The sequence below is a fragment of the Pseudorasbora parva genome, chromosome 23, assembly GCF_024679245.1.
Source record: "Pseudorasbora parva isolate DD20220531a chromosome 23, ASM2467924v1, whole genome shotgun sequence".
NCBI lineage: Eukaryota > Metazoa > Chordata > Actinopteri > Cypriniformes > Gobionidae > Pseudorasbora > Pseudorasbora parva.
This window is the reverse complement of record NC_090194.1, coordinates 8,260,280-8,287,337: the sequence shown is the minus strand read 5'-3', so window position 1 is coordinate 8,287,337 and position 27,058 is coordinate 8,260,280. Positions and strand designations below refer to the sequence as shown.

The 27,058-nt window shown below is 36.5% G+C and overlaps 2 protein-coding genes across 6 annotated transcripts in view; both read left to right on the top strand.

The window, feature by feature from the left end:
* Positions 1–12,477, top strand: part of mtus2a (microtubule associated tumor suppressor candidate 2a) — an 82,016-nt gene extending 69,539 nt beyond the window's left edge. The window contains exons 7-15 of one of the 2 annotated variants that reach the window (XM_067433076.1): positions 3,830–4,101; positions 7,767–7,833; positions 8,765–8,979; positions 9,063–9,168; positions 9,243–9,316; positions 9,400–9,498; positions 9,578–9,697; positions 11,364–11,461; positions 11,540–12,477. In XM_067433076.1, the coding sequence (XP_067289177.1) occupies positions 3,830–4,101; positions 7,767–7,833; positions 8,765–8,979; positions 9,063–9,168; positions 9,243–9,316; positions 9,400–9,498; positions 9,578–9,697; positions 11,364–11,461; positions 11,540–11,888 (1,400 nt within the window). In that variant the 3' untranslated portion in view covers positions 11,889–12,477. Of the gene's footprint in view, positions 1–3,829; positions 4,102–7,766; positions 7,834–8,764; positions 8,980–9,062; positions 9,169–9,242; positions 9,317–9,399; positions 9,499–9,577; positions 9,698–11,360; positions 11,462–11,539 lie in introns of both variants that reach the window. The other variant, XM_067433075.1, reaches the window with a different exon arrangement.
* Positions 12,478–18,749: 6,272 nt separating this feature from the next.
* Positions 18,750–27,057, top strand: slc46a3 (solute carrier family 46 member 3). Of its 4 annotated transcripts, none has more exons than XM_067433988.1 (8): positions 18,750–18,778; positions 18,901–18,952; positions 19,146–19,341; positions 21,684–22,343; positions 24,737–24,983; positions 25,059–25,142; positions 25,331–25,487; positions 26,752–27,057. In XM_067433988.1, exons 3-8 carry the CDS (start codon positions 19,159–19,161, stop codon positions 26,849–26,851), a joined length of 1,431 nt encoding a protein of 476 aa, XP_067290089.1. In that variant the 5' UTR covers positions 18,750–18,778; positions 18,901–18,952; positions 19,146–19,158; the 3' UTR covers positions 26,852–27,057. The 4 variants fall into 4 exon arrangements, with proteins under 4 accessions (XP_067290089.1, XP_067290088.1, XP_067290090.1 ...); XM_067433987.1 differs by having other exon boundaries at positions 18,758–18,778; positions 19,121–19,341; XM_067433989.1 differs by lacking the exon at positions 18,750–18,778 and having other exon boundaries at positions 18,795–18,952; positions 19,151–19,341.
* Position 27,058: the final 1 nt, after the last annotated feature.

Here is a 27,058-nt window from a genome sequence, read left to right as displayed (position 1 = left end):
AAACAATAGATGGTAACTCTTTTTTTTTCCAAATATGGCCATTTTGAATTGAAAATATGCATTTATGTTGTTCATGTCATTTCTAACTGAGTGTGAAGAGAAGAGAAACTTTTCACGTTTTCGACATTTTAGGCATACAAATTAAAGTACATACGTGCCAGTGGCGGCTACTGGTCTGTCAGAGAGGGGAAGCTCATTTTCGGCCAATTGTCTTATTTATTTAAAAGTAAATTCTGCCCTACGTTCCTTTTCAAGAAAATGGTCTTTTACCCTGTGAATGAATGAACGATCTAAAAAAATATTAAACTCTGTAAAACTGAAACAAGGAATGTGGTGTATAATTGTGTGAAATGTATGATGAAATTGAAGCAATTTCGCCAAGCAAATATCAAAGAAATAGGTTGCAGCAGTTTTTATTTCGACTGAACTTGAGAAATTCGCGATTTGCTTCAGTGATTCCTTATAGTACAGAATCGCTGTCAGTCAAAAGGAGATGCAGACCCTCCAATCATCACGCAGAAGCTCGGAGTCCGGGCCAGCCCACTCCCCATTCACTCCCAGAGACGCTGAGCGTCCTTGGGCGGGACATAATCGCAGCGTTTATCCAATGACCGTCTAGTTTCGAAGCGCTGAAAAAAACCGTTCAAAGCAGCCTCATTGAAGTCAATGGACGCTGGGCTTCAATAGGGAAATGCACTGTGACGCTGCAGGAATGTATGAGAAGGAAATCGAGTCAGCTGACCTGCTATATGTAACTGATTCTGAACGAACTCGTCTTTGAGATGAACGTTTTCTAACGCATTTTTAGTCAATACAATGTTAATATAATAGTACATATTTGACCATTATTTTGTGACATTATAAGGGAAGCCGAGCTTCCCTTGCAGTCTTAAAGAAATCGCCACTGATACGTGCATATTTTAATGCAAATGAATACACATATTTGTAAATAATTAAAAATTATTATTTCCCAATTAGAATTAAACCTAGGCTTCATAAAAAAAAACTTGCACTGTCCTGTCGAGCATCTTGAGGCTGTCTATAATAGACAAAGGCTTGAAATACATTTGCGAGAGAACTTGGAGTACGTTAGAAACAGAACGGAACATACGTTTACTGTCAGGGATTTGACGCGTCTCACTGCATCCGGTGTAGACAATGGATTCGTCCGAAAACTGGAAAAGGCTGTCTTTGGAGGACACATTTCAAGGTAGAAAGGCATCAAGGCACGTCCGAATCCAATGTTTGTTTCACTTCCTGCCTCCTGAGAGATTTTTTAAGGCAGCATAGATGTATCCTTCACTGCCTTTCATATCCCACAATCCTGTGCCTTCCATTCAGTGACAGTTGAGATTGAAAAAGAAAGTTACCACCTGAAATTTTCAGTTGTTAATCAGTTTGTGTAAATGTACGTTCTTGATCAACATTTTCCACTTCTGATGTCATTTCAAGAAAGAAATTACTACTGTAGTAATTAAATATTTGCTTAGTTCTCACCAAAGTGCGCTCTATTTTGCTGTTTTTGCATTACACTGCCTCAGAAGTCTTTCCCAAATCCTGTGAGTTTCGTGAGGTACCTTCGTGCACTTACAGTGCCTGATAAGTCATTGCCTGACAAGTCAGCTGCCTAGGTTTTCAGATGCCGCCAACATCACTGATTATAATGGGTTTTATTGTCTTTTGTCGCATTGCATTGTTCGTGTCCGGTTTTACTCTGTCAATGCATTTTATTGGTGTTCGTTATTCTTTCTAATGCCATGTCATGGAATGTCCTTAAACACTAAGAAATAACATACCTTCTGTTCTCTTCTTTTTAAAGAATGTCAATAGATGCACTTGACCCATTCTCTTGGCCTTTTTGAACAGCACAAAAATGACGAAAGCTTGCATGACGTTACAATATTACGTTCTGATTAGGATAATCGTCGTTATAAGTGTTACAGAATACACAACACTGTTTATCTAATGGGGATGGTAAGGGGTGGTGGTTTTACAGAGGGGATGCTTTTTGTCCTTTTTTTCAACAAGGAGGATGCCATCGCCCCGCATCCCCCCTTAAATGGAGCCCTTCCTGCTGGACATTTAAAAAAAATGTTGGGGGTGCTTAAAAAATGTGAGCAGGCTTTAGAGCAACTTTGCCCTCTTGCTTCCTTTGACTTCCTGATGAGCAGGGAATCTACCTAACATCAGTTTCACCCACCTTATTATCTGAAAAGCAGTTTTTCTCTTTGTTGTCATAGAGACTGATTCTCATTCTGTGTGTGTGTGTGTGTGTGTGTGTGTGTGTGTGTGTGTGTGTGTGTGTGTGTGTGTGTGTGTGTGTGTGTGTGTGTGTGTGTGTGTGTGTGTGTGTGTGTGTGTGTGTGTGTTTCTATCCTGGTGGAGACTTCAACCTTTATACAAACAAACTCATGAGTCATGGGGACTCGTGGACCTAAATTGAGGTCCCCATGAAGAAACAAGCTTATAAATCATACAGAATGAGTTTTTTTTTAATGTAAAAATGCAGAAAGTTATGGGTGGGGTTAGTGTAGGGGGAGGGAATATACAATTTGTACTGTATAAAAACCATTATGTCTATGGAGAGTGTGTAGGACTGGATTATCTTGAGTCAGTATAATATTATATAATATATATAATTTCATTAAGATTAACTTTATACACTATAGTTTAAAATTTGTGTTTGGTCAGATATTTAACCAGTTTTTAAAGTAATCTCTTATGATCACCATATAATGATACAGTAAGAGCAGTAATTTAGTGAAATATTAATAAAATTTTAAATTTTTAACTGCTTTATATTTGAATATATTTTAATTTATTCCTGTGATGCAAAGCTGAATTTTCAGCATCATTACTCCAGTCTTCAGTGTCAAATGATCCTTCAGAAATCATATTATTATGATTAATTGCTGCTCAAGAAACATATAGTATTAAATCATGATACTATTTTCAGTATTCTTTGATGAATAGAAGAATAAAATCTACCGATTCCAAACCACATTTCACTAGTAGCCATAGCTTTGCTGAGATGTATGTAGAGGTTAATTCAATACCTAATACGTCAGTAAAGGGCACTGAAAAAATTGGATGCCAGTCATTAACAAACAAATTGCTTGCTCACTCAATACTGAGGACAACAATGACTCCATCGTAGCAATTAGCAGCTGCTCCACACAAACAATACTTTTTTCTGAAGATTAGTTTCTACAGTAATGATGGCCGTAAATCATCTTGTCATTCCATTTGGCTCAATGTGTTAATCGAATTCATCAAGAGATGAATGCTAACACACAGCTGCCGTAAAAACAAAAACATTAGCTGTCGTTAGCATTAGCATATAGTGCTGAATGCTTGTTTATCTTGAAGAACATTATGCCTTGGTTTTATATTTTATTAACGAAAAATATTTGACTTTATGCTAGTTTAGACAGTCTCTGTCTTGATGTGACTAATCTATACATCCTTTGTAATGCATGCTGTGAATGGCAAGTACTCCATTATTATACTTGAACTATAAGATTTGTTATGGTTTGTTTAGCCACTGTGCCATTAGCTGTGGGTCACATACCTCATTTTACCATTACAATGAAACCACTGTAGTCTTTGAATAGTCCATTTGCTTTACTTATAGAGTATTCACCTAATCCAGTTAGGTATAGAAATGATGGTAAAGCTTTATGTAAATTGTTTTATGGTTGTTAAGCGCACAGGACTCCCTGGGGTGTCTTAGCATTACGGAGGCCATTTTATTCACATAGGGCTGTTCTGAGATGGGTTTAATGAAATTGATTTTTTAGTGCTCTTTCACTTGTGTTTCCCACTTAAGTCCTTCAGAGGCAACAGAGGGCAACAGTGGCAGTCCGAGGCTCAAGCATCCAGATTTTGCCTCGTACTGGCTCTCTGGGCCCAGAGAAGAAAAGTGAAGAAGAGCAGAAGAAAGAAAAGGAGCGAGATGAAGAGAAACACGAGGAGTTGCAGCTCTGGCAGGGTCGCTGTGAAGAACAGGCCAGGCAACTACTGGCTCTTCACACAGAGCTGAAGAAAAGCAGCCTGGGTCTGGAGGTCTTCGTCATCTGCACTCAGCACTTCTCCCTCAAGGTATTTTAGTGCCAACATCATCTAAATATCACCTTTTATATGAGACTGAATCATTAGGCTTTAGGCGTGGTTTTTATTATTAGCACTTTATAATCATTTATAAACATTTTAGAATACTAATAAAGTCATCAAAACTATGAAATAACGTAATTACGTATGAACGTAATTTATTTGTAAAGTTAAAAATTGTATATTATATTATATAGCCTAATGTTATATTAATTATATTATATCATTGTTATATGGACACATACGCTCATTGTTTATTATAATTATCATTAATAAAGTCATTAAACTATGAAATGAAACAACTTGATTTGTTTTAATTTTATTATTGATAGTAAAGTAAAATATTATATTAAATATATATTATATTATATTATATTATATTATATTATATTATATTATATTATATTGACACATATGCTCATTGTTTATTATAACTACTTTAAACATTTTAGAATCTTTAATAAAGTCATCAAAACTATATATATACAAATATTTTATTTTATTTTCATTATTCATAATAAATTCATAAAAAGTCTATATATATATATATATATATATATATATATATATATATATATATATATATGTATATATTATATATATTAGAAAAAGTATATATTATATATAAATGATATTTGTACTTTATTATAACTACTTAAAGCATTTTAGAGTCATAATAAAGATGAAATAAAGATTGTTTTATTATTTATATTTTTATATTATTTTCATTATTCATAATAAAGTAAAAAATTACATATCTATTCTATTCTGTTATTATATTATATTATATTATTTCACCCTTAAACCAATGTATTTACACACACACACACACACACACACACACACACACACACACACACACACACACACAACTAAATATTTTTTCTCTGCATTTCTCTTCTGATCTAGCTTGTTGCTATAAACATAGTTTTGATAAACCTAAATGCGTAAAGGTTAATTTAATTATGGAAACACATGCTTGTTCTTTATTATGACTTTACGCCTTTTAGAATCATAATAATAAACTGATATATGTTTTACTATGTTTTATTTTATTATAATTTTTGGAAAATTTGTCATCCCAAAGATGCTGTTTTCCAAATATATTGTTGTTTAGCAGATATCAAGCAATCATGATGATTCACAGTACACTAACTACAGTGACATCCCTCATGGCACAAACCCTGCAATTAAATGATTTGCTCAAGGGCACAATGATGTTGCGGTCTTCACATGTCACCACTACAGGAGAGGAGTGTGTTACCCTGACAAAGCCTCAACCACTGCAGTTTACTGACATACTGCCTCCTTGAACTGACACATCCAGGCTATCTCAACCACTGCAAACTGATCACTTAACAACAAAAAATAAAACACAAATAACAGCCTTTATCTAATCTATCAAGAGTAGGAGGATGAGGTAACTGTGTGCAAGAGCAGACCGTCGACTCACTGTTTGCACACAGTATCACAACAAGCATATCACTGTCTCCTTAGGATAAATCACATATGTTGCCCTCCTTATTTATAATTCGCTTTAGATAAAAGCATCTGCTAAATTAATAAATTATGTCAATAAAAACATTTTTAGAAGTGCAGCACCCCCTGCTGTCTATAGTGAATGATTGCCTAAATGATCCATCATGAAAAAAACAAAAAAACCTAATTTAGTGAGGAAACACAACGGCTTAAAATATACACCAATTTCTTCTATATGTTACAGCCTAATGCCCACACATACTACATTAATATTAATTTCATTCCTCTCCTCCACATGCACTCCTGTTTGTCTGTTTAGCAGTAAAAGGGTTTACGGATATAAGCTGTATCAGTAACCTGCCAATTCCCACTCCCACGCCTGGCAACTCTAACATGAAGCAAGCCACATTTTATTAGTTTTTATAATGCATGTTTCATTTCTAAGTGCTTTTCATCATTAGGGTGGTATACTGTACACATTCTGAACTTTCTTCTGTTAAATGTACGCTAGAGTGTTAACGTTTCTGCAGCATTGCATACATTTTTTTCTTGTTCGTCATCTTACACTTAGACATGTCTTTTGATGTTTGATTTTTAATTTGTTTATGTTATGCCAGTTTCAAACGCAACTGTATCCGGGTTTTATATTGCATAATTTGATGTTATTTAGGCATTAAGAGTGATACTAAATGCAATATGCTGAAGGTAGTTAAAGGTGCACTATGTAGTATTTTTGCAGTAAAATATCCAAAAGACACCAGGCCAGTGTTATATATTTTGTTCAGTTGAGTACTTACAATATCCCAAATGTTTCCAACTATTTGTAAATTGTGAGAAAATTGCTATTTTAACCAAGGACCGGGACGTTTCAGCATAGCGTCTGAGGGAGTCGCCTGTCGATTGTGTCAGTATTACCCTAAGTTTTATTTGGCAGAAGCGCTTTTCTCTTAGCAGTGTGAAGTGTGTCACAGCACCACCGAGCGAACGTCATAACATCATTTTAAACACACTTAAATGTATCATGATAAACAGAGCTGCATCACCTCATATCAATGACCGGAAAAGCGGAAATAGGGTGGGCGCCCGGCGAATGTGTCCCGTCCCGTCATAATAAAAGTCCCATTTCTCACAAGGCGGGTGTTTGTGTAACAATCGCTCCAGCAGCCGTGCTCAGCTCCACAACACTCGGTCCTGCTCTGCTTCATACTACAGTAACGTTAATAACCGCATTAATGAATGTGATTTCTGCTCGAGTCCTATTTCCAAGATACTGCGCTCAAACTTGGCGTCATCAAACTACGCCTTTGTTTTGAATAGGCGCCCTCTAGTGGACAGAAAGTTGCATAGTGCACCTTTAAGACTAGGTACTATTAAAAACAAGAATGCACTGGAAAAAAAAATTATAATGAAAAAATAAAATAAAATAAGAAAATACTCTTGATTTTGCGGTAAGGTTTGAAGATACCCTAGTGAAAAATATATACCAAAATGTATTTGAAATACATTTATTTTATGATAAGTATTCTGCAAATACATTTACATCTTTATGTATTTAACATAAATACCCTGTAATTATACTTTTAGTACACTAAATAAATATACTTATGTCTTACTTGCTCACATCAGTGTGCCATGTAGTAGATCTATTCCCCCAAGACTATACATATTAACATTGTCATACTCATTACCACACACAGAGTTGTCATGACAGAGCTTTAGTTATCGGGAAATAGTGGGCAATAGAGGTCCAACTAAAGATATATTTAAGTATATTTGATTCTGCTAAAGTGGAATTACTGCAAGTATCCTTTAAGTACACTTTAAATATTTTGCATTTAAAGACAGATATTATACAGTGATCATACTATCCTTACTAATAGTTATATTCAAATGCATTTTAGGCTTCATATTGAGAAATGTGTATTGTAAAATAACAAGGTAGTCCAAATACATTTTAATGATAATATTTATATCAGTAAGTCTCAAGCAATATGTCAGTAAATATGTTCATTGATTTTTAGTATACTTAGTATTGAATATAAACATTTTAAATACATTGTGGTATACTTTTTTCCCCACTAGGGTAGATATAGATGCCAATAGAAAGTGTGCCCTGAGTATTATTGCATTTAATTGTATGTAGTGGATCAGAATAACAGTGTTAATTTTCGTTTCAGAGTGAAAGTGCTGAGGAGAAGAAGAGAGAGTTGTCAGAGGAACTCAGTCGGATTCAGCATGAAGTGGGTGAGTGTCCACAGAGACTTCTGAGAAAAAAACTGTGGTCGGCTGGTATAGACAGCTTAGACTAGTCTAACAATTGTCATTTTTTCCTTATATGTCAGGGATATGTTTGGTCTGGTCTTTGTTTCTGTAATACTTTGAGTTGGTTTGTCTCTTTTAGTTGGTTTACACTGTTTCTAGATCAGTTTTGTTCATTAGTTATCATGGTTTGTCTAATTTGAATCCAAAAAGTGAGACTGACTACCCCTAGGCTAGCTGCTAGGTGGCCTACTAGTTTTAGACACAGTCAGAATGAAAAGGAAGTTGTGGTAGTCTTTTCTTCCCTGTTGAGATGTGAAGAGTCAAATGGATTCTCGAACAAGATCAAATGTAGGGCGTAACTTAATTTTGTCTAATTGAGAATTGATTTTATGTTTTGTTATTGCTGTGCTGTCATGTCATGTAAGTGACAGGTTGTCCCGGCCTCATGCCAGTAAACACATCATGAGAGAAGATATGTCACTGGAAGAGGGAGGGGAAGTTATTTTGATTAAAGATTATGAGGGCACTTAATTATTACACATTTAATTATGTACATGATAAATAATTTATTCATAAGTTCACACTCACAAATATTCTGGAAAAAAGTATGCATATTTTGCATGCTGTCCGAGGGGAGGGCTCTGAGCTCGGAATTTGGCCCGAACCCAGAGTACCATATCTCTGGTTAGGATAGTAACAAGGTGAGTGTGAGGAGATGGGGTGGTGGAGGGATGCAGAAAATTATATATAAAAATAATATATACAAATAAATATATAAAAAATTGCTATATAAGGTGTCATGAACTGGCTTTAAAAAAAATTATACTGTTTTCTGAGGTCAACTAATGACATTTGTGTGGTTTTTACATTCAAAAACATCATAATTAAAAACTCTGTTTTTCATATCACCCAGCCTTCAACGCAGCTCGCTGGGAGCGTCTTCAGAAGGAGAAGAGAGAGCTGGAGGAGTGTTTTGAGAGGGAGCTGAGACAGTTACAGGTGCAGCAGGAGTCTGAACTTGTTACTTTAGAGGAGAACTTAAGATTACGGCACGCTTCGGACCGAGACCATCTCAGAGCAGAGCACCAGTCAGAGGTGGAGGAGCTTCACACCCAGCACCAGGAACAGGTTGGATTATCAGGCTGAGGATCATGGGAAATAGATTTAGGATGGCATGAATATAAAGACTCAACGGTGTGTTTTGTGTGTAGATCGAAGAGTTGACCTGCAACCATGAGGCCGCCCTTGAAGACCTGAAGACCATGCACAACATCACCATGTCAACACTTCAAGAGGAACATGCCAGGACAATGAGAGGTAAGTGTCAGATTTATAATACCAGCTGACAGAAGTGTGAAGAATGTACATTCTGAACTCCTCGTTTCTCTTAGATTTAAGGAAAGCCCATGAGCAGCAAAAAGCCAGTCTAGAAGAGGACTTTGAGAAACTGCGTCTCTCACTTCAGGTGATTTGTTCAATGACTCAATGTTTGAGATTTTTTGCTACCCATCCAAGGGGCTTCATTAGTAACAGTACCGTTTCCTTTAGGACCAGGTGGACACTCTGACTTTCCAGAACAGAACTCTAAAAGACAAAGCCAAGCGCTTTGAAGAGGCCCTGAGGAAAAGCAGCGATGAACAAATCGTGGTATGTTTCTTTTAAGACCTTTATAAAGGGATACTAGGCACACAAGTGCTGAAAGCAAGTATTGTACATGTTTTTTCAGGATGCGCTGGCCCCGTATCAGCATATCGAGGAAGACCTGAAGAGTCTAAAGGAGGTTCTGGAGATGAAGAACCAGCAAATTCATGACCAGGAGAAGAAGATCTGTCATTTGGAGAAAGTGGTAAGCTCCAAAAGAAACTGTGTGCAGGATAAAAACACTGTGCAGGATAATTGTAAGATGTATCTTATTATAAACTTATCAGTTTAAAGTAAAGAAGAGTTCCCTCACCACTTTGTCTCTATGAAAAAATAACTGTGCCAGTAAAAAAGTGAATAGTGCAAGAAGAAACAAAGCTGTGCCAGAAAAACAAGAAAACAGTGCAAAAATATACATCATGGCCATTAATTAATTCCCTTGCTTTAGTTAAATCCAAATAAGGGTGCAAATTAGTACAACATGGATTTATTAACTCTTTCCCCGCCCTTGACAGACATTTTCCATAATTTGATACAGTCAATCAATCATTGATTGTATTTTTGGGCTTTCCATGTTTTCACTGTAATACGGTAATATGGCACATCTTCTTAAAGAGTACTGAATTTTCAAGTCAAAACACATAAAAAGAAGATGCAGAAACAAGCGATAAAATATGCTATCATATGCATATGTAAAATAGCGCAATCATCCACATTAAACAGCATATAAATCAAAACGCCTAATGTTATGGAATGAAATGTCGACCCAGGATTGTGAAACTCTGGGGGTGTTGATGGACTCGATCGACTCCATCTGTGTTTTGATCATCGGTCTGAATCAGATCTGGATGTAGATGTGTTGTTTTTTTATGAAATTTACCACTTTCAAATGTTGATAATAAAAGAATGCATGAAGTGTGATTTTTTTCGTTTTGTTACTTTAAAAGCAGAGGCTCTGTTCTTTATTTTGATATATTGCATGTTCAGATATTCGTGTGTGTGTGTGTGTGTGTGTGTGTGTGTGTGTGTGTGTGTGTGTGTGTGTGTGTGTGTGTGTGTGTGTGTGTGTGTGTGTGTGTGTGTGTGTGTGTGTGTGTGTGTGTGTGTGTGTGTGTGTGTGTGTGTGTGTGTGTGTGTGTGTGTGTGTGTGTGTGTGTGTGTGTGTGTGTTTGTCCGCATGTCATATACAGAACTCCGTATAAAACAGTGCAAGTAAAAGAGAAACTGAAAAACTTTTTTTTTTAAGTGGACGTAAAAGAAGAAAAAAAATGTAAAAGAAAAGTAAAACCCCTCCATTAAGGACACAGGACTAATATTTATTCCAGGATGTTACAATTTAAATATTTTTTTATTGTGAAGTATATATACAAATTAATTTCCAAATAGAATTAAGCAAAAGAATTTTACAAACCCCTAATAACATCTAAAAATCAAATCACACAAATAAAACATTTTATAATTAAAAAAAGGACGGAGTAATCATTAAACTAATCATTTTCTGAACAGGCATGATTGACAAACCTCTTGGGGTCCTAAAGGGGCGTCATATATTCTGTACGTCTTGTATATATTCTGTACTGTGTATGAGTTAATTTTATTGGGATGCTGCCGTACATTATTTATCATTTGGATATTAGATCAGCTTCCATTTAAAACAGCCTATTACTTTCTTTTAAGCTCCTTTGAGTTTTATATTATTTATGATATTGTTCATTTTAAAGCTGCTTTTCACTCGCTTTTCCTTTCAGCTTCTATGAATCTCATGGTTTCGTCCTCATGAAGAACATATTTCAGTCCTCTGTTGTAAAGGCAGGGGAGGTTTGTGTAAGAATTTAATGTGGAGCTCTGTGTTCACTTGATCCTTTGAGCAGGCTCAAAAGAACCTGCACCTGGAGGAGCGGGTCCAGGTGCTTCAGCAGCAGAATGAAGACCTGATGGCCCGCATCGACCGCCACCTCACAGTGTCAAGGTCAGGATTTGAAATAAGATCAAATTATTCTTGCATAGTCTTTTGACTAATCCTGACTGTTTCATCCTGTATGTTTAGACAACTATCTGAGGAGAACGCAAACCTTCAAGAGTATGTGGAGAAGGAAACCACCGAGAAGAAACGTCTGAGCCGCAACAACGAAGAGCTGCTCTGGCTCCTCCAGACGAGTCCCCACCTGTCGCCTTCCTCTTCTCCCATCCACAAAGCCTTCTTCCCTGGTCCTGATATTCCTCCTTACACTTACTCTCCAGGCCCTGGCACCCCCACACACTCCTGTTCTCCTGGCCACGGTACGCCCACTCACAAAGTGGCTTCTCCGGGACCAGGGACGCCCACTCTAAGAGGCTCACCAGCAGCACGCTCGTCCCCCGCACGGATCCCAAACGCCAACACTTTACCCAGATGAGCTGTCCTGCTGAATCTAAGCATTTACTGTCCTTCGTGGACAACAGTGCTTTATTTTGATGTGTGAGCCATGATTTCCTTTCAAAAAATGTGTCCAGTTTTATTAAGCTTTTAACAACACCAACTGCCAGACAGAAACGAAACAGCCTTTTATTTCCACTTTTTAAATTTTGAGACGCAGACAAGTTTTTGTGTCTCAGAGGATTGAAATGGCAGCATCAGAATGAAAGCGCTAATGATGCTAATGCTAATGATGTGCTGGCGACAATGCTTTGGCCCGCATGGAGGCAGAATCATTTTTGTGTCATACAGAAGAAGCTCGGCTTTGATCTGAGTCTAAAATATGCTGTTGGACTCCAACACTAATGTCTGTAGGTTCTTCTGAATGACATGCAAGAACTTTATACAACAAAAAGCACTTTAGGTTTCTGCCCTACCTTCTTCCTACAGATAAATGCACCAGCATTTTTTGTGGTCTGGTTTATTTTTTTATGAGATCTTTTGATTTTACAAATCTCCCAGTGTTTGAGTTTTGATCCAGAATGTTTCAAATTAGTCAAGACATATATAGCCTACTGCAAAATGTCATTTTTTCAAATATTTTTTTTCTTACAGTGAAAAATATCAAAATATTCTGTACATTAGAAAATTACATAGGATATGACTTCTTGAGGCATCTTGTTTATTTAGTTGTAATACACTACCATTCAAAAGTTTGGGGTTGGTAAGATTTTTTATGTTTTTAAAAGTCTCTCACTTGATCGAAAACACAGTAAAAACAGTAATATTGTGAAATATTATTACAATTTAAAATAACTGTTTTATATTTTAATATATTTTAAAATATAATTTATTCCTGTGATGGAAAAACTGAATTTTCAGCAGCCATTACCCCAGTCTTCGGTCACGATCCTTCAGAAATCATTCTAATATGAGGATTTGTTGCTTTAGAAACATTTCTTATTATCAAGACACGTGAGGCTGTATATAGTGCACACAAAGATGAAGAATGCAAGAAAATAGTTTTTTAAGTCAATAATCCACATAATAGAGGGCAGACACATGGGGTTACACATCCACTTTACCAAGACAAGACCGGACAAGAAACTGAACAAGGGAGTATATATATATACACACAGACTAAATGAGGTAATTAACGAACGACGGGCGAAGGGAATCTTTAATTAAACACACTATAGGAAACTGGGTCAAATAACAGGACACAAAGTCAAACTGGAACAATAATGAAACATAGTGGAAATTACCCATAACAGAATATATATGACACGTTGCTTAATATATTTGTGAAAACCATGATCAATTTTTAAATGTGTAACATTTCAAAAGTCTTTACTGTGACTTTTGATCAATTTAATGCCTCCTTGCTGAATAAAATCATTAATTTCTATTTAAAGAGTACATAACACGCACAGTTTCTGCCAATCTAGTGTCAATCTTGCGTACCTATAGTATTGTATTGCATCCTTCATATCTCCGAAGAGTCTTTAGTTTTATCAGATTCATAAAAGACAAATACATTGTGCGGATTTTTTCAGAAAACAGCCGAACTCATGGAGGCGTGCAGTGGGCGGAGCTAAAGGTACAAGCACGCACACATACGATACATCATGGCATTATCCCTGAATAACTTTCGATTCGCTATACGTTTGTGTTGTGTTATATGCACTTATGCAGCGACTGCCAACAAAACACAGACATTTGATGTAATTTTATTAACCGCCTGCAGTTTGACTCATGACCGGGAACAAACAAACACACTTGCAGAACTCGGTTCCTGCTCCGTAAAAACAAACTGCATCTACTGTTTCCTTAATGCTGGATTCTTTGTGAAGTATTTCCCTCACAACTAGAAACACACTTTTTTAATGACATTGTTGATCTCGTAGTCTAAAACAAAATGACAGTGCTGTCGACGGCTTCCGTAACCCGAACGAAGCTCGTTGATGGACGTGCTCTTCCACTCGCTCTGGTTGATGTGCGCATGCTCATCCGGGAGAAATGCCCGTATAAGGAATTCCGCCCTTTATGACATCATACAGGGCCATACTCGAAATATACTTTCTGAAATGTTTACAAACCCTGAATGAGAGTGGGACAGAAATACTCATTGTACGTCCAACTCACGTTGGCCATGTTTAGCAAGAGAATCCAACTCTTTAGCAGTGTAAATAAGTCAGAATGCATGAAATAGCATTAGACCCCCCCCCCCCCTTAAATACATACACACACACACACACACACATATATATATATATATATATATATATATATATATATATATATATATATATATATATATATATATATATATATATATACATACACGCTCACCTAAAGGATTATTAGGAACACCATACTAATACTGTGTTTAACCTCCTTTCGCCTTCCAAACTGCCTTAATTCTATGTGGCATTGATTCGACAAGGTGCTGAACACATTCTTTAGAAATGTTGGCCCATATTGATAGGATAGCATCTTGCAGTTGATGGAGATTTGTGGGATGCACTTCCAGGGCACGAACCTCCCGTTCCACCACATCCCAAAGATGCTCTATTGGGTTGAGATCTGGTGACTGTGGGGGCCATTCTAGTACAGTGAACTCATTGTCATCTTCAAGAAACCAATTTCAATTATTCAAACTTTGTGACATGGTGCATTATCCTGCTGGAAGTAGCCATCAGAGGATGGGTACATGGTAGTCATAAAGGGATGGACATGGTCAGAAACAATGCTCAGGTAGGCCGTGACATTTAAACAATGCCCAATTGGCACTAAGGTGCCTAAAGTGTGCCAAGAAAACATCCCCCACACCATTACACCACCACCAGCAGCCTGCAGAGTGGTAACAAGGCATGATGAATCCATGTCTCATTCTGTTTACGCCAAATTCTGACTTTACTATCTGAATGTCTCAACAGAATTCGAGACTCATCAGAAAAGGCAACATTTTTCCAGTCTTCAACTGTCCAATTTTGGTGAGCTCGTGCAAATTGTAGCCTCTTTTTCTTATTTGTAGTGGAGATGAGTGGTACCCGGTGGGGTCTTCTGCTGTTGTAGCCCATCCGCCTCAAGGTTGTGTGTGTTGTGGCTTCACAAATGCTTTGCTGCATACCTCGGTTGTAACGAGTGGTTATTTCAGTCAAAGTTGCTCTTCTATCAGCTTGAATCAGTCTGCCCATTCTCCTCTGACCTCTAGCATCAACACAGCATTTTCGCCCACAGGACTGCTGCATACTGGATGTTGTTCCCTTTTCACACCATTCTCTGTAAACCCTTACAAATGATTGTGCGTGAAAATCCCAGTAACTGAGCAGATTGTGAAATACTCAGACCGGCCTGTCTGGCACCAACAACCATGCCACGCTCAAAATTGCTTAAATCACCTTTCTTTCCCATTCTGACATTCAGTTTGGAGTTCAGGAGATTGTCTTGACCAGGACCACACCCCTAAAAGCGTTCCTAATAATAATCCTTAAGTTGAGTGTGTATATATATATATATATATATATATATATATATATATATATATATATAGTACTCTAAACTTTTGAATGGTAGTGTATAATAATAAAAAAGGTGTAATGTTTAGAAACAAAAAATGCTAATTACAAAAATTATTTTTGCAGTGTTAAGGCCTTTTCACATTGTCTTAACAAGCCTTTCACTGATGCATGGTCAGATGTTTTCCTGAACCCGTCAAAATACTAATCCAGCTAACATCAAAACCAGCTTTTTGCAAGCAAGTGTTTCTTCATACAGGTCAGTTTGCCTGCCGACACGATTCTGAGACCTTTCCGTGGCACAGATTCATTGCGCCAGCTTTTAACGGTTGCTTGGTTAACTAGACAAAAAAACTCTTCAGCATCAAGTCTGTTCTTCCTATCTGACAAAGCAAGTGCTCTCACTTCATGCATGACATAAAACAGGGAGATCAAGCTAATGTAAAGGTACCGACTACAGGAAATGTTGTAAATCGTAGTTGTAATTTTTATTAGTAATTTGTAATTTAATGGAAATTTTGCTACTTGATGTGCATGTGATGTAAGTCTTCCATTCTTAATGTGAATCCTAGGATAGTTGTCATGTTAGGGTAGACACTTGGACTCCTGGGGATGCTAGCTTCCACCTTGGATGTTTTTATTAATGTTTGAGGACAATATTTTACCCATAGTAATAGGATAGCAATGAATTAAACCTCATGTCACACCTGTCAGTGATCCTACCAGGTGTGGAAAGGTTCACGGAGGTGCAGTATAGTGGATTTAAGCTATCGTTATTGTAAAGCTGGTTAACACTTGTATTACCTCCGTAGAGTGTAGCATAACCTAGAGAGTTTTCTCTGTGTGAGTGAACTAGAAAAGAATGTAACTGCGTCTTTAAATGTTGTACATGATAAAGTTCAGGGAAATTATTTAGCTCTGTCTCAAAGGCAGTTTTCAGTTGTTTTTTTAAATGAAAAAGACGACATTCCTCATGCAAAGTGAGTTTTGATATTTCAAAGAAATTTTTATTTTAATTTTTTTTGCAAAAAGTTTTGACATTTTGAAAAATTGGATTTGTTTTTTTTTTATTTGTGTGTTTTTACAATTGATACATCTTTCAATGGTCAACCTTTTGATACAAAGGAGAATTTTTGTAAACTTCACTGATAATATTTTTTCTATAGTATTATCAGTTGGTGCTTGTACAGGGTATCGTACACAGAAGTACAATAATCTGCTATTCAAGACCAGCAATCTAAAAATCCACACAGCTAAAATGTATTTGCAGATGTTTTCCTTCATTTGAGACACTATTGTTTATAATGTTTTTTTTTTTAATTACTGTGAAATGTTTTTTTAATTCTAATTCTAATGCATTTTCAAATGATGTAGCTTTGCATTATGAATTAATTTAATTTGCTTCTGTCACTGTGATAATAACTTGTCAATGTTAACTTTCCATTTTTGCTACTCTGGCACAGGTTTCCTGTCAAGCACAATAACATTATATACCAACCCAGTTTTTTAAAAAGCACTTATTTTTAAACCATTTTATTAAAATGTAAAACAACAGCAGATCCGTTTAGCCTATAGTTAGTTGCTTAAAATAGAAAATTCAAAAATGGATTTCATCTTGATTCACTGCAAGTACACAAATGTTTCAGGGATGTGCCTTCATTTAATGCGCAAAGTAGCAAAAATGAAAAGGGTTTTCACATAACAGCAGCCTTACAAACAATTCTCATTTCTGGAGTAATGCAGGAAAATGAATGCATCTTTTTTTGTTTGCTTATTTCTTTATTTTTTTTATATAGATTTTTTAAACTATAAATTAAGTGCTTTCCCTTCTAATTAATTTCATTTTGAATATTTATGTTCCAAATTTATGTCTCAGCAACAAACCTAAGCAACCTCAATTAAACAATCATACTGCACCTGCAATGGTTTATATCCAAGTACAAAATTGTTACTAATCCACATTTATTATGAGGAGTAACCATGTATTTACTTTTATACTTAAAAATCTTGAAGCTCATTGGTTCTTTTCCGTTCTGCCCTCAAGACTGTGGCATTAGTCCATAGATGGCGATATGATAAATGATATAAACCTCAGAATCAGGTTTTGAGACACACTGACTCTTTGTCCTGTGGACATCTAAACTACTGAATGTCAACTTAGCCCTGGAAATACTGACACAGTCAATGTAAACTAGGAGTGGTGGAGTCACTGTACTGAATGAAATTTGTCCATCTGTCTATTTACTAACATTTGACTTCTCTTATGTCTTTTTTGACTGAACTTGCAGTCGCTTGTAAGCTACTATTTATTGTTGTAGTGCACAGTAATCAATGCATGTTTGTCTTGGCGGATCATTCCTTCGTGTACGTTTTCACCTTGTGATGGTTCACGTAACTGTAGCATAGAGAATATAATACTATGGAATGGAAAGAATTTATATATAACTCATTTGTATTCACTATGGGGGGAGGGGATGAAGATTAAAATGTTTCAAAAGACAATGCTCACGTTTTGGTTTATTTGTGAATGTCTATACAATGGCCACAAAAACTATTTAAACAATTAAGACACCTAGTGTTCACACTTGAAATAGCCAAGTTAACCCTGGGTCATTGTAAACCCGGCTAAACGGAATCCTGGGTTATTAGGATTCTTAGGCTTCAGCTTCTGTCATATCTATGCCCCTTTAAGTTCAGTTTACGAGGGAGGGAATGATTTGAAAGCGGCAACCGGGATGATTCACAGGACTTGTAAACATTATTAACAATGACTTATTTCTCATCCACCCGTGATTGATTGGAATAATATTTCTGTATTACATGGCCCGTAGATCTGTGGATATAAGTGTGAACACACACACACACGCACGCGCGCGCGTGCGCATGACCGGATCAAGAAAATATTAATTTCGTTTTCTGGGCCTGGTGTCTATAAAAGCTTTTATTTGACTAACAAGGAAGTTTTCAGATCTGAAACTTACAAGATAATCTTATATTATCATTAACTGTTATATATCAAACTCAAGGGAGAGTTCATTTCTTAATTCATCACCCCTTTAAGCGAAGTATGAAAAGCCCTAAAAAAGTGTGTAAAAGTATTTTCATTAATCCAAAACTTAAACTAACTTAACTTATTTTTCAGAATTTTTTAGCTTGAAAAGTGTGCTTGTGCAATGTGTCTTTAAAATAAATGCCACTTGTATGTTTTTTTTTCTCCATCAAATGCAAAGACATTCTGAAATAAATACATCTTGTACTTATTCCAAATTTCTCATTGGTTTCCACTCCTTCCTTCTTTCTGCTACACAAACATGCGTGTTCTGAAGGGTGTGTGTGTTCCTTTGAGGATTTGTAGTCTTGACAAACAAAGGTAAGGAGGGGAAGTCTGTATAGCCTACAGGCGTTACACTCTTTAACGAATGAGCTCAGTACACAGCATGCCATGATGTGATCTTTCTGTTTGCTGCTGTGCCCTGTGACTTGGATGTGAAGGCAAACATGCTTTAAATATGAAAATATTTCTCCTTTTATAACTTGCAGCCAGGTAAGAATCACTATATTTCTACATTTAAAAATAAAGGTTCCAAAATGATGTTTTCACAGTGGTGACAGAATATCTGCCTGTCTGTATGTCTGTCTGTCTATTGCTTTTATTATATTCTCACTAGATGATTGAGCTAATTTCTTGCTATTATTGTTGTCATTGGTTTAGCCACTGTTCTGTCCCCCCGGTGTAGATCAGGAAGTGGGATGGGTCGTGTGTCCCTGATCGAGCCGGCCGTTGGCATGTATGCGTTTGCCATGTTTATGGTCTACCCTCTGCTGCAGCAGTATGTGTACCGTAGGCTGTGGTTTGAGCTGAGCGGGACAGTCTACCCCGCAGAGAGTCTGTCTCACTGCTCAAACAACCACAGCTATGTCACCATTCACCAGGTGAGAGGTCCCAACCGTCACATTTTTCATTTTTTGGCTGCACAAGTGAGCTACCAGTCAATTAACTTTCAACAACAAATTGATTGCTTCTAAAATATGCCAAGTTAAAAGCTATTTTTTAGAAAAACAGTGGAAAAATTATCTAAAATGTTTGGTGTTAGTGACAGCTGTATTACAGTTTTTCTAAATTGCTTTGGCTCAATTCTCGAATGAGACTTTTTTTTCCTCTCAAAACAATACGTTCAGATCTCTGAACAATTAGTTTCTTGTTCACATCAGATTCATTTCTTATTGGTTTAAGCAAATTGTGTTTGTTTTAGCACAAAGTGTGCAAAATAATTTAATTGAACAGTTTGCACGATGACAATGCACACAGCTTTTTGATCAAAACTGATGAGCTGATTCTCAGCAAAACTGTCTGATACTGAACCGCATTACTTATCAGTACTTATTTGTATTTACTATTTTGTATACAGTACATTAATTTTTGTAGAATGGGGTGGCATGTAAGCTGAAAATTATTTTCATGGAAGAGCGATTAGAAGATACTTTATGTAAGAAGATATGCATGTGTTAGAGAAAGGCATAATAGAGTGTGTAAAAATGAGCAAACAACTGAATTTTAAGCTTACATGTAACATTATTTAAAAAAAAATAATGTATGTATAAATGTGTGACTTTTCACTGTCAATTTTTACCTACTGTCTGAATCTGAATCAGAAAGCAGTTAGTGTCATCAAAAAATCTATATATTTCCATGGTGAAAAAACATCTAAAGGTACACAATGACAAAAACACTTTTTCATTTTTTTGGCATTGGCCAATTTACTGACACAAGAGGTTTTGAAGCATTAATTAAACGTTTTGGGTGAGTAATTTCATTCTGCAGACATGCTATCCAGTTCACAACCTCAAACAGTTGTTACAATTGAGCGTACAGTTTAGAGACTAAAAGAAGACTAATTTAAAGAGACTAATTTAAAAAGAATGTTAAAACTGTTTCAAAAATGTGAAATCTCCACTTTAGCAGCACTTGCATACACTAAACTTTACACTTTTAGTCCTATCTATATTCTGAAGGTTTTTACTGAGAAGTTTGTTCATATATCATTTACCTGATTTTATACATTTTATTACAAATAAATTTGTGAAAATTATTCTGGGCGTTACAAAACAGTATTTGGCTTGAATATGTAAAAAAAAAATGGTTGAACCTAACTTCACCCAATGTTCAGAATTTTTTTAATGTATGTAAATTAGTTCATATTTAATTATATAACATCTAATTTGCATATTTAAACATAACATTTCAGAAAACTTGTAATACAGAATATGTTTGCAATTCTTAATATAATCAATCAACTGAAATATTGCCTTGACAACTAACTAAAATAGATTTAAGTAGTAGAAGCACAACTGGAAATACAAAAGCACACGCGCACACACACACACACACACACACACACACACACACACACACACATATATATATATATAAATATATATATATATACAAAAATAAAAATTACAAAAGCTCATAAAAATTACTAACACTAATTATAATATGAAAACTATAGTAGTACATAAATAATGCTTAAAGTCCATGGCCAAAATTTTATCCTTCAGTATTAATAAATCATGAAAAAATACTTGAAGTCACAATTAACAATTGAATACCAATTATATATATATATATAATTTTGTATTATTTATTATTATTTTAATTCTTAAATATAATTCAATTCGCATTTATTTGTAAAGTGCTTTTCACAATATATATAGTTTCAATTCAAAGCAGCTTCACAGAAAATGCATGCGTCTACATTACGATTTAAAGTTATCTTTTATCAGAGGAGACTATATTTTAAAAATGTACATACAAAGAACACAGTTAGCTAACAATGTATTATTAATCAATGTAATGATAAATACTGTATATACCCACAAAAAAATACAAAGAAAGACTAATTAAAAACTTTGAAACAGAATTGGGGTTGACATTCTTTTAGTTTATTTTGTGCATTCAGACGCTAGACTGTTTGCTATGTTCAGTAAAGATTACATTGATATTAATATCTCAATAAAGGAGTTCTGGGGAACTGGTTATATTAGGTAAACGTGTGTAAGAACATTCCTTCTCAATTCACAAGCCATTGTTGTGGATCTGCTTGTCATCTGATACATTTGAAATACCCTTATCCGATTTCATGTTCACTTTCACTCCCTACGTCTCTTTCTAACTAACTAGTAAATCAACTAAGCTTATAAGCATAACTAGTCATAATTTGTATACATGATAAACATTTGATCTGACATCATCCAACATGTCTCTTTTCTCTCAGGCAGTGCAGCAGGAGACGTCTCTTTTCCTTCTCCGGAGTGAACTGTGCTTCCTTATTCCCAGCCTCATATCCGCGCTGCTCCTTGTCTCCTACAGTGACCACTGCGGGCGTAAAGTTGCCATCGTCCCTCCTCTGGTGGGCGACACTCTGTTCTCCTTGAGCTACGTTTTGGTCAGTAGATTCTCCTTCAGCCTCAATTACCTGCTAGCTGCCTCCTTCCTATCAGGCCTGATGGGCGGACCCACCACTCTGATCGGTGGATGTTTCGCCTATGTGGCCGATCTCTGCGGAGAAGATCCAGAAGGACAGAAGACTGTCCGAATAGCTCGGCTGGACATGATTTTAGGGGTTTTGTCTGGACTAGCTTCTCTGTGCACTGGATTCTACATTGAAGCAGCTGGCTTCACCTGGCCCTTCCTCACCTCGGCCTTTGTGCATCTGGTAAACCTCTTCTATGTGCTGGTGGTCTTGAAGGAGTCCCTGGTTCTTCCAAATCCCTTTCTGTCTACGTCCAGCCCCTCAGCTTCAGAAGCCCCTCGTCTGCGACAGTCTCAAGCTCTTACCGCCCGTCTGCAGGGCGTCTACCTGCTCTTTGCGGCCTCCAAACGGAGAAGGAACATAGTGCTGTTACTCATGCTTGCCGCTTTTGCCTTTTTCAGGGTGATTATGATAATTCTGACTTTATTTACATGCTCCATCAGTTGGAAGTACATCTTAAAGGGTGAGTTCACCCAAAAATGAAAATTATCTCATTAATTACTTACCCTAATGCCATTCGACACCTGCAAGACCTACGTTCATCTTCGGAACACAAATGAAGATATTTTTGTTGAAATCCGATGGCTCAGAAAGGCCTCCATTGACACCAATGTCATTTCCTCTCTCAAGACCCATAAAGGCACTAAAGACGTCATTACGAAGCCCATCTCACTACAGTGGCTCTGCAATCATTTTATGAAGCGACGAGAATAGTTTTTGTGCGCAAAAAAACTAAATAACGACCCATTTCAAAACAAAGAATTGAACGGTTATGAATCAGCGTATCGATTCATGATTCGGGTCGCGTGTCAAACCGCCAAACTGCTGCAATCACTTGACTTTGGCGGTCCGAATCATGAATCGTTACACTGATTCTTAAAGGTGGGATAGGTAGGAATGATCTAAAACACTTTTGTCCAAATTTGTTTAAACTTTCTTTATATGTAAATACATAATTAAAAAAGAGAGTATAAAAATCAAGTGACTAGACTTTTTAACCTGCAATAAACACGGCTCATTATTTTCCTTCGGGACGAAACAAATGATTGGCTTGGGCGACTGTCACTCTCTCTCGCTACCATGGCAACCACCGCTTTCGCTACAGGTTCTTCCCACACATGCGCACACCCTTAGGAAGAGCAAAAGCATTCAAAATGACGGTGCCGGGTTTTGCGGTCAGCGAAGGCAAACAATGCAAAAAAAAGGAAGACAGTAGGTCTATGTAAAAGCAATGCACAAGAAGTCTTTGGATAAACAAAGAAATCAAACGTGAGTAAATATCAGCGTGGCTTTCCAACAATGTCGAGAACTGAGGGAACTAAAGGGGCTGAAAAATGACTCATTGCTGGCTGTATTTCTGCTGGAAAGGTAATCTTTCATTTTGATTATACATTTGGTCAGTTTTCATGAAGCATGTCACTAGCACATGTAGCTGCCTAATATAGCTAACATAACATTACTTAGCATAAAGTTACAATGTTATACACTTAGCCATTAGTAGAGATGATAAATACTCAATATGCTTAGCTCAAGTTGATCGCTGTATTGTTGAATTGCACAAAACTTAACTTTAGATAACAAAATGCATGTGTAAAAGCTAGTACACCGCATCCAGGAATTTTTTTTGAACTAAGTTAGCTTTAGCTACTAATCAACAATGCTTTTATCATGGAAACTCTTACATGCAAAACAGTATATGTTACGAATCTTACACGAAATTCATCTTCATTACAGTATACCTGATGTTATGGGGGGGGGGGGAAGTATCAATGTTACTAGTTTTTAGCTTTGCCTTATAAATATAACTAGCTCATTACCGAATTAAACAAAAATATATTTTAAACTTTACCAGTATCGGTATTCTAGCTTGATAGTGAGTACTAAAATACATCTTATTTGTTTATATTCATACTGATAAAGTTCGATTTTTTTTTTTATTACATGTGATTCTGACATGATGTGACTACATACACACTGCTCCTCTCAGGTCAATAATGCATCTTACAGCTGAGGGGTTGGTGAGGCGCGTTCATGTATTTTGGGGGCGTGGTTTTGGAAAGAGCCCAGAAGGGAGAAGGAGGAGTGAATGGAAATAATGAGCTGTCTTTAAAACAGTTGTGAGAGGTCTACAGACACTCAAATTTTATACTTTCTTTTTTAGAGTACTTACATTTTAATTATGTATTGATATATAAAGAATGTATAAACAAATTTGGAAAAAAAACGTTTTTTAACCAATTCTTACCTATCCTACCTTTAACGGTTTGAATTTTTGTTTTGAAATCGGCTCCATATATAAGTCATTATTTAGGTTTTTTTGCACCAAAAACTATTCTCGTCGCTTCATAAAATTGTAGAGCCACTATAGTGAGATGGGCTTTGTAACGACGTCTTTAGTGCCTTTATGGGTCTTGAGAGAGGAAATGACATTGCTGTCAATGGAGACCTTTCTGAGCCATCGGATTTCAACAAAAATATTTTTATTTGTGTTCTAAAGATGTACAAAGGTCTTACGGGTGTCAAATGATATTAGGGTAAGCAATTAACGAGAGAATTTTCATTTTTGGGTGGACTGACCCTTTAAGGCCGTAAACCATTACTTGAACACATTTTTTGGAGGAGTCTAAAACTGTAACTTTTCAACTTATCATCCTAACAATAAACGAAGATGTGTGTAATGGAGTGCAACAGAGAGAATCAAGAATATCAAATATTTGGGATGAAATTTGCCCATTTCTAACTATTGGGAGGGACTTGTTTAAGTAATGCACTTTTTGTGTGTGTGTCCCTCATAGATAGCTCTGCAGGGTGGCATGTTCATCTTCATCTTGTATGAACTGAACACTCCTCTCTGCTGGAGTGAGGTGTTGGTGGGTTATGGCTCGGCTCTCTCCACTGCCATCTATCTGGTGAGTTTTGCCGGTGTGGCACTGCTGTCCCGGTGTCTGCCTGATGCCTACATCATCCTACTGGGGTTGATGTCTGTGGCAGCTGGCCTCATCATGGCAGCGTTTGCAAAGTCTACCTTGCTCATGTTCCTGGGTAAGTTTCTAAAAGATGGATGGGTGGAAGGACTATTTTCCAGTGAAACAATGGTGTATGTTTTATTCATTGCAGTGCGGCTGCCTTTGCTGCTGTCCATCATGCCGACACCTGTCCTACGATCCATGATGTCAAAAATAGTGTCTGGATCTGAGCAAGGTAAGAATCTCAATAGAATAGTTTTCATTTCAGTTCAATCAATACAGTATTTCCCACGTCATTCCCACATTCCTAGCTAAATATATCCAGGCATTGCAAAAAGAAGTAGGACATTCCCAATTCACATGAACTTTGAAATATTGATGGCTGTGTAAGGTTGTTCCTTGTGCCTGTGTGTCTGTGTACAGGTGCCATGTTTGCGTGCATAGCCTTTGTGGAGATGTTGAGTGTTGGTGTTGCATTTACTATGTTCAGCAGCATCTATGCAGCTACACTGTCCTGGTTTTCTGGGTTTAGTTTCCTGCTGGCTGCAAGCCTTACTCTCATACCAGCCGCTTTGATCTGGTGAGTAGCCAACCTCTATTTCCTTCCTTGAACCATGGAACCATGGAGCCAAAAATGTAAATTGTCATTCCAAATCTGTATGCTGTTGGTTTGTCTTCAGAACATAGACATTTAAAGAATTAAATGGCAGTTCTAAAACAGACAAAAAGTAATGTTTTGCACCTGAACAGTGTCCCAGTGTCCTTCACTTCCACGCTATTTTTCATTCGCTAAAGTCACCCCCTTTTCAAGCGTGCCTGGTTTAAAGGGCACCTATTATGCCTTTTTTACAAGATGTAAAATAAGTCTATAATGCCCCTATAGTGTGTATGTGAAATTTTAGCTAAACATACACCACAGGTCATTTATTATAGCATGATAAAATTACCATGTTTTGAGGTGAGCAAAAACGAGCAGTTTTTGTGTGTATCTTTTTAAAAGGCATATGAGCTTGTGCCTCTGGCACCGTTTTTAAGAAGAGGGCAAAGCTTCAAGAGCTCATTTCTGGTGTCAGGACAATGTCATCTCACGGAAAGAAAATGTCAGAACATAAACTCTCGCTCAACTGTTCAGTTCGATCTGGAGTCGGACAATAATGCCTACAGAACCAGAGAATAAGTGCTGTATGGAAATAGAACGTGTATAGTTTTGTTTAATTACGGTTATAACTTCATCTTGCTTTGATTCACTATTAGCACGAGCCAGTTGTAGCCGACCCAATATGAATGATGGACAAAACTTTACTGATGAGTTTTATGAAGTTTATTGCACTTCACACAAAGCATGAAGCTTCCATATTACGCCACAAAATCAATGTAAGAGCTGAATAAAACAGTACAAGAAGTGGGCATTAAAGTCTTGTCCATAAATTCTCTCCCTTGCAATATTACACAAAAACACACTAAAACCAAAGTAAACAAATATATACAGACCTTTTCATAGGGTGCTTAATAAACTTGTAAACTTTATATCAGATGAACTGTAATAAAGTGTGCTCTCCCTTTCATTACTGCCGTGGCCAGCCCAGTATACAGAACGGCATGTTTTAAGACTGAGCTTGATTTGTGAGGTTTTTTTTTTTTTAAATGGAGTGGTAAGTGATTCCATATGCAAGGCCTCTTTTTAATTCTAAATGTGAATGAGTAAATAATGACTGGTCCTTCCAAAATAATTAAATAATGATCAGCAAGCAAATAGTAAATCATTTCCAATGATGATATTATTATCCGTTTAATGTTATGTTACAGATTAAAATTTAAAATGTAACTGTATATCTTCCCTTTAGTGTTATTCTTTGTCTCCGTCTGGATGTCTATGAGGAATCCATTATATTGACGCAGGAAAACATGGAAAACCACACAGAAATCTTTGAACTACCACCATGACATAGACTTTGGGAAGTCTTTGGCGTGACAATAGTGTCCTCTGGTGGAAAGCTAGAAGACAGTTGTGTGACTGGAGAGGTTAAAACTCTGGATCAAGAACTCTGATCAGAGCGTAGATGTTCTTGTTTTTTTCTTGGGTCCTAAATGATTGTTCTTTATTATGAAAAAAAGCTGAAAGATATTGTCACTCATTTGATCTCACATCAA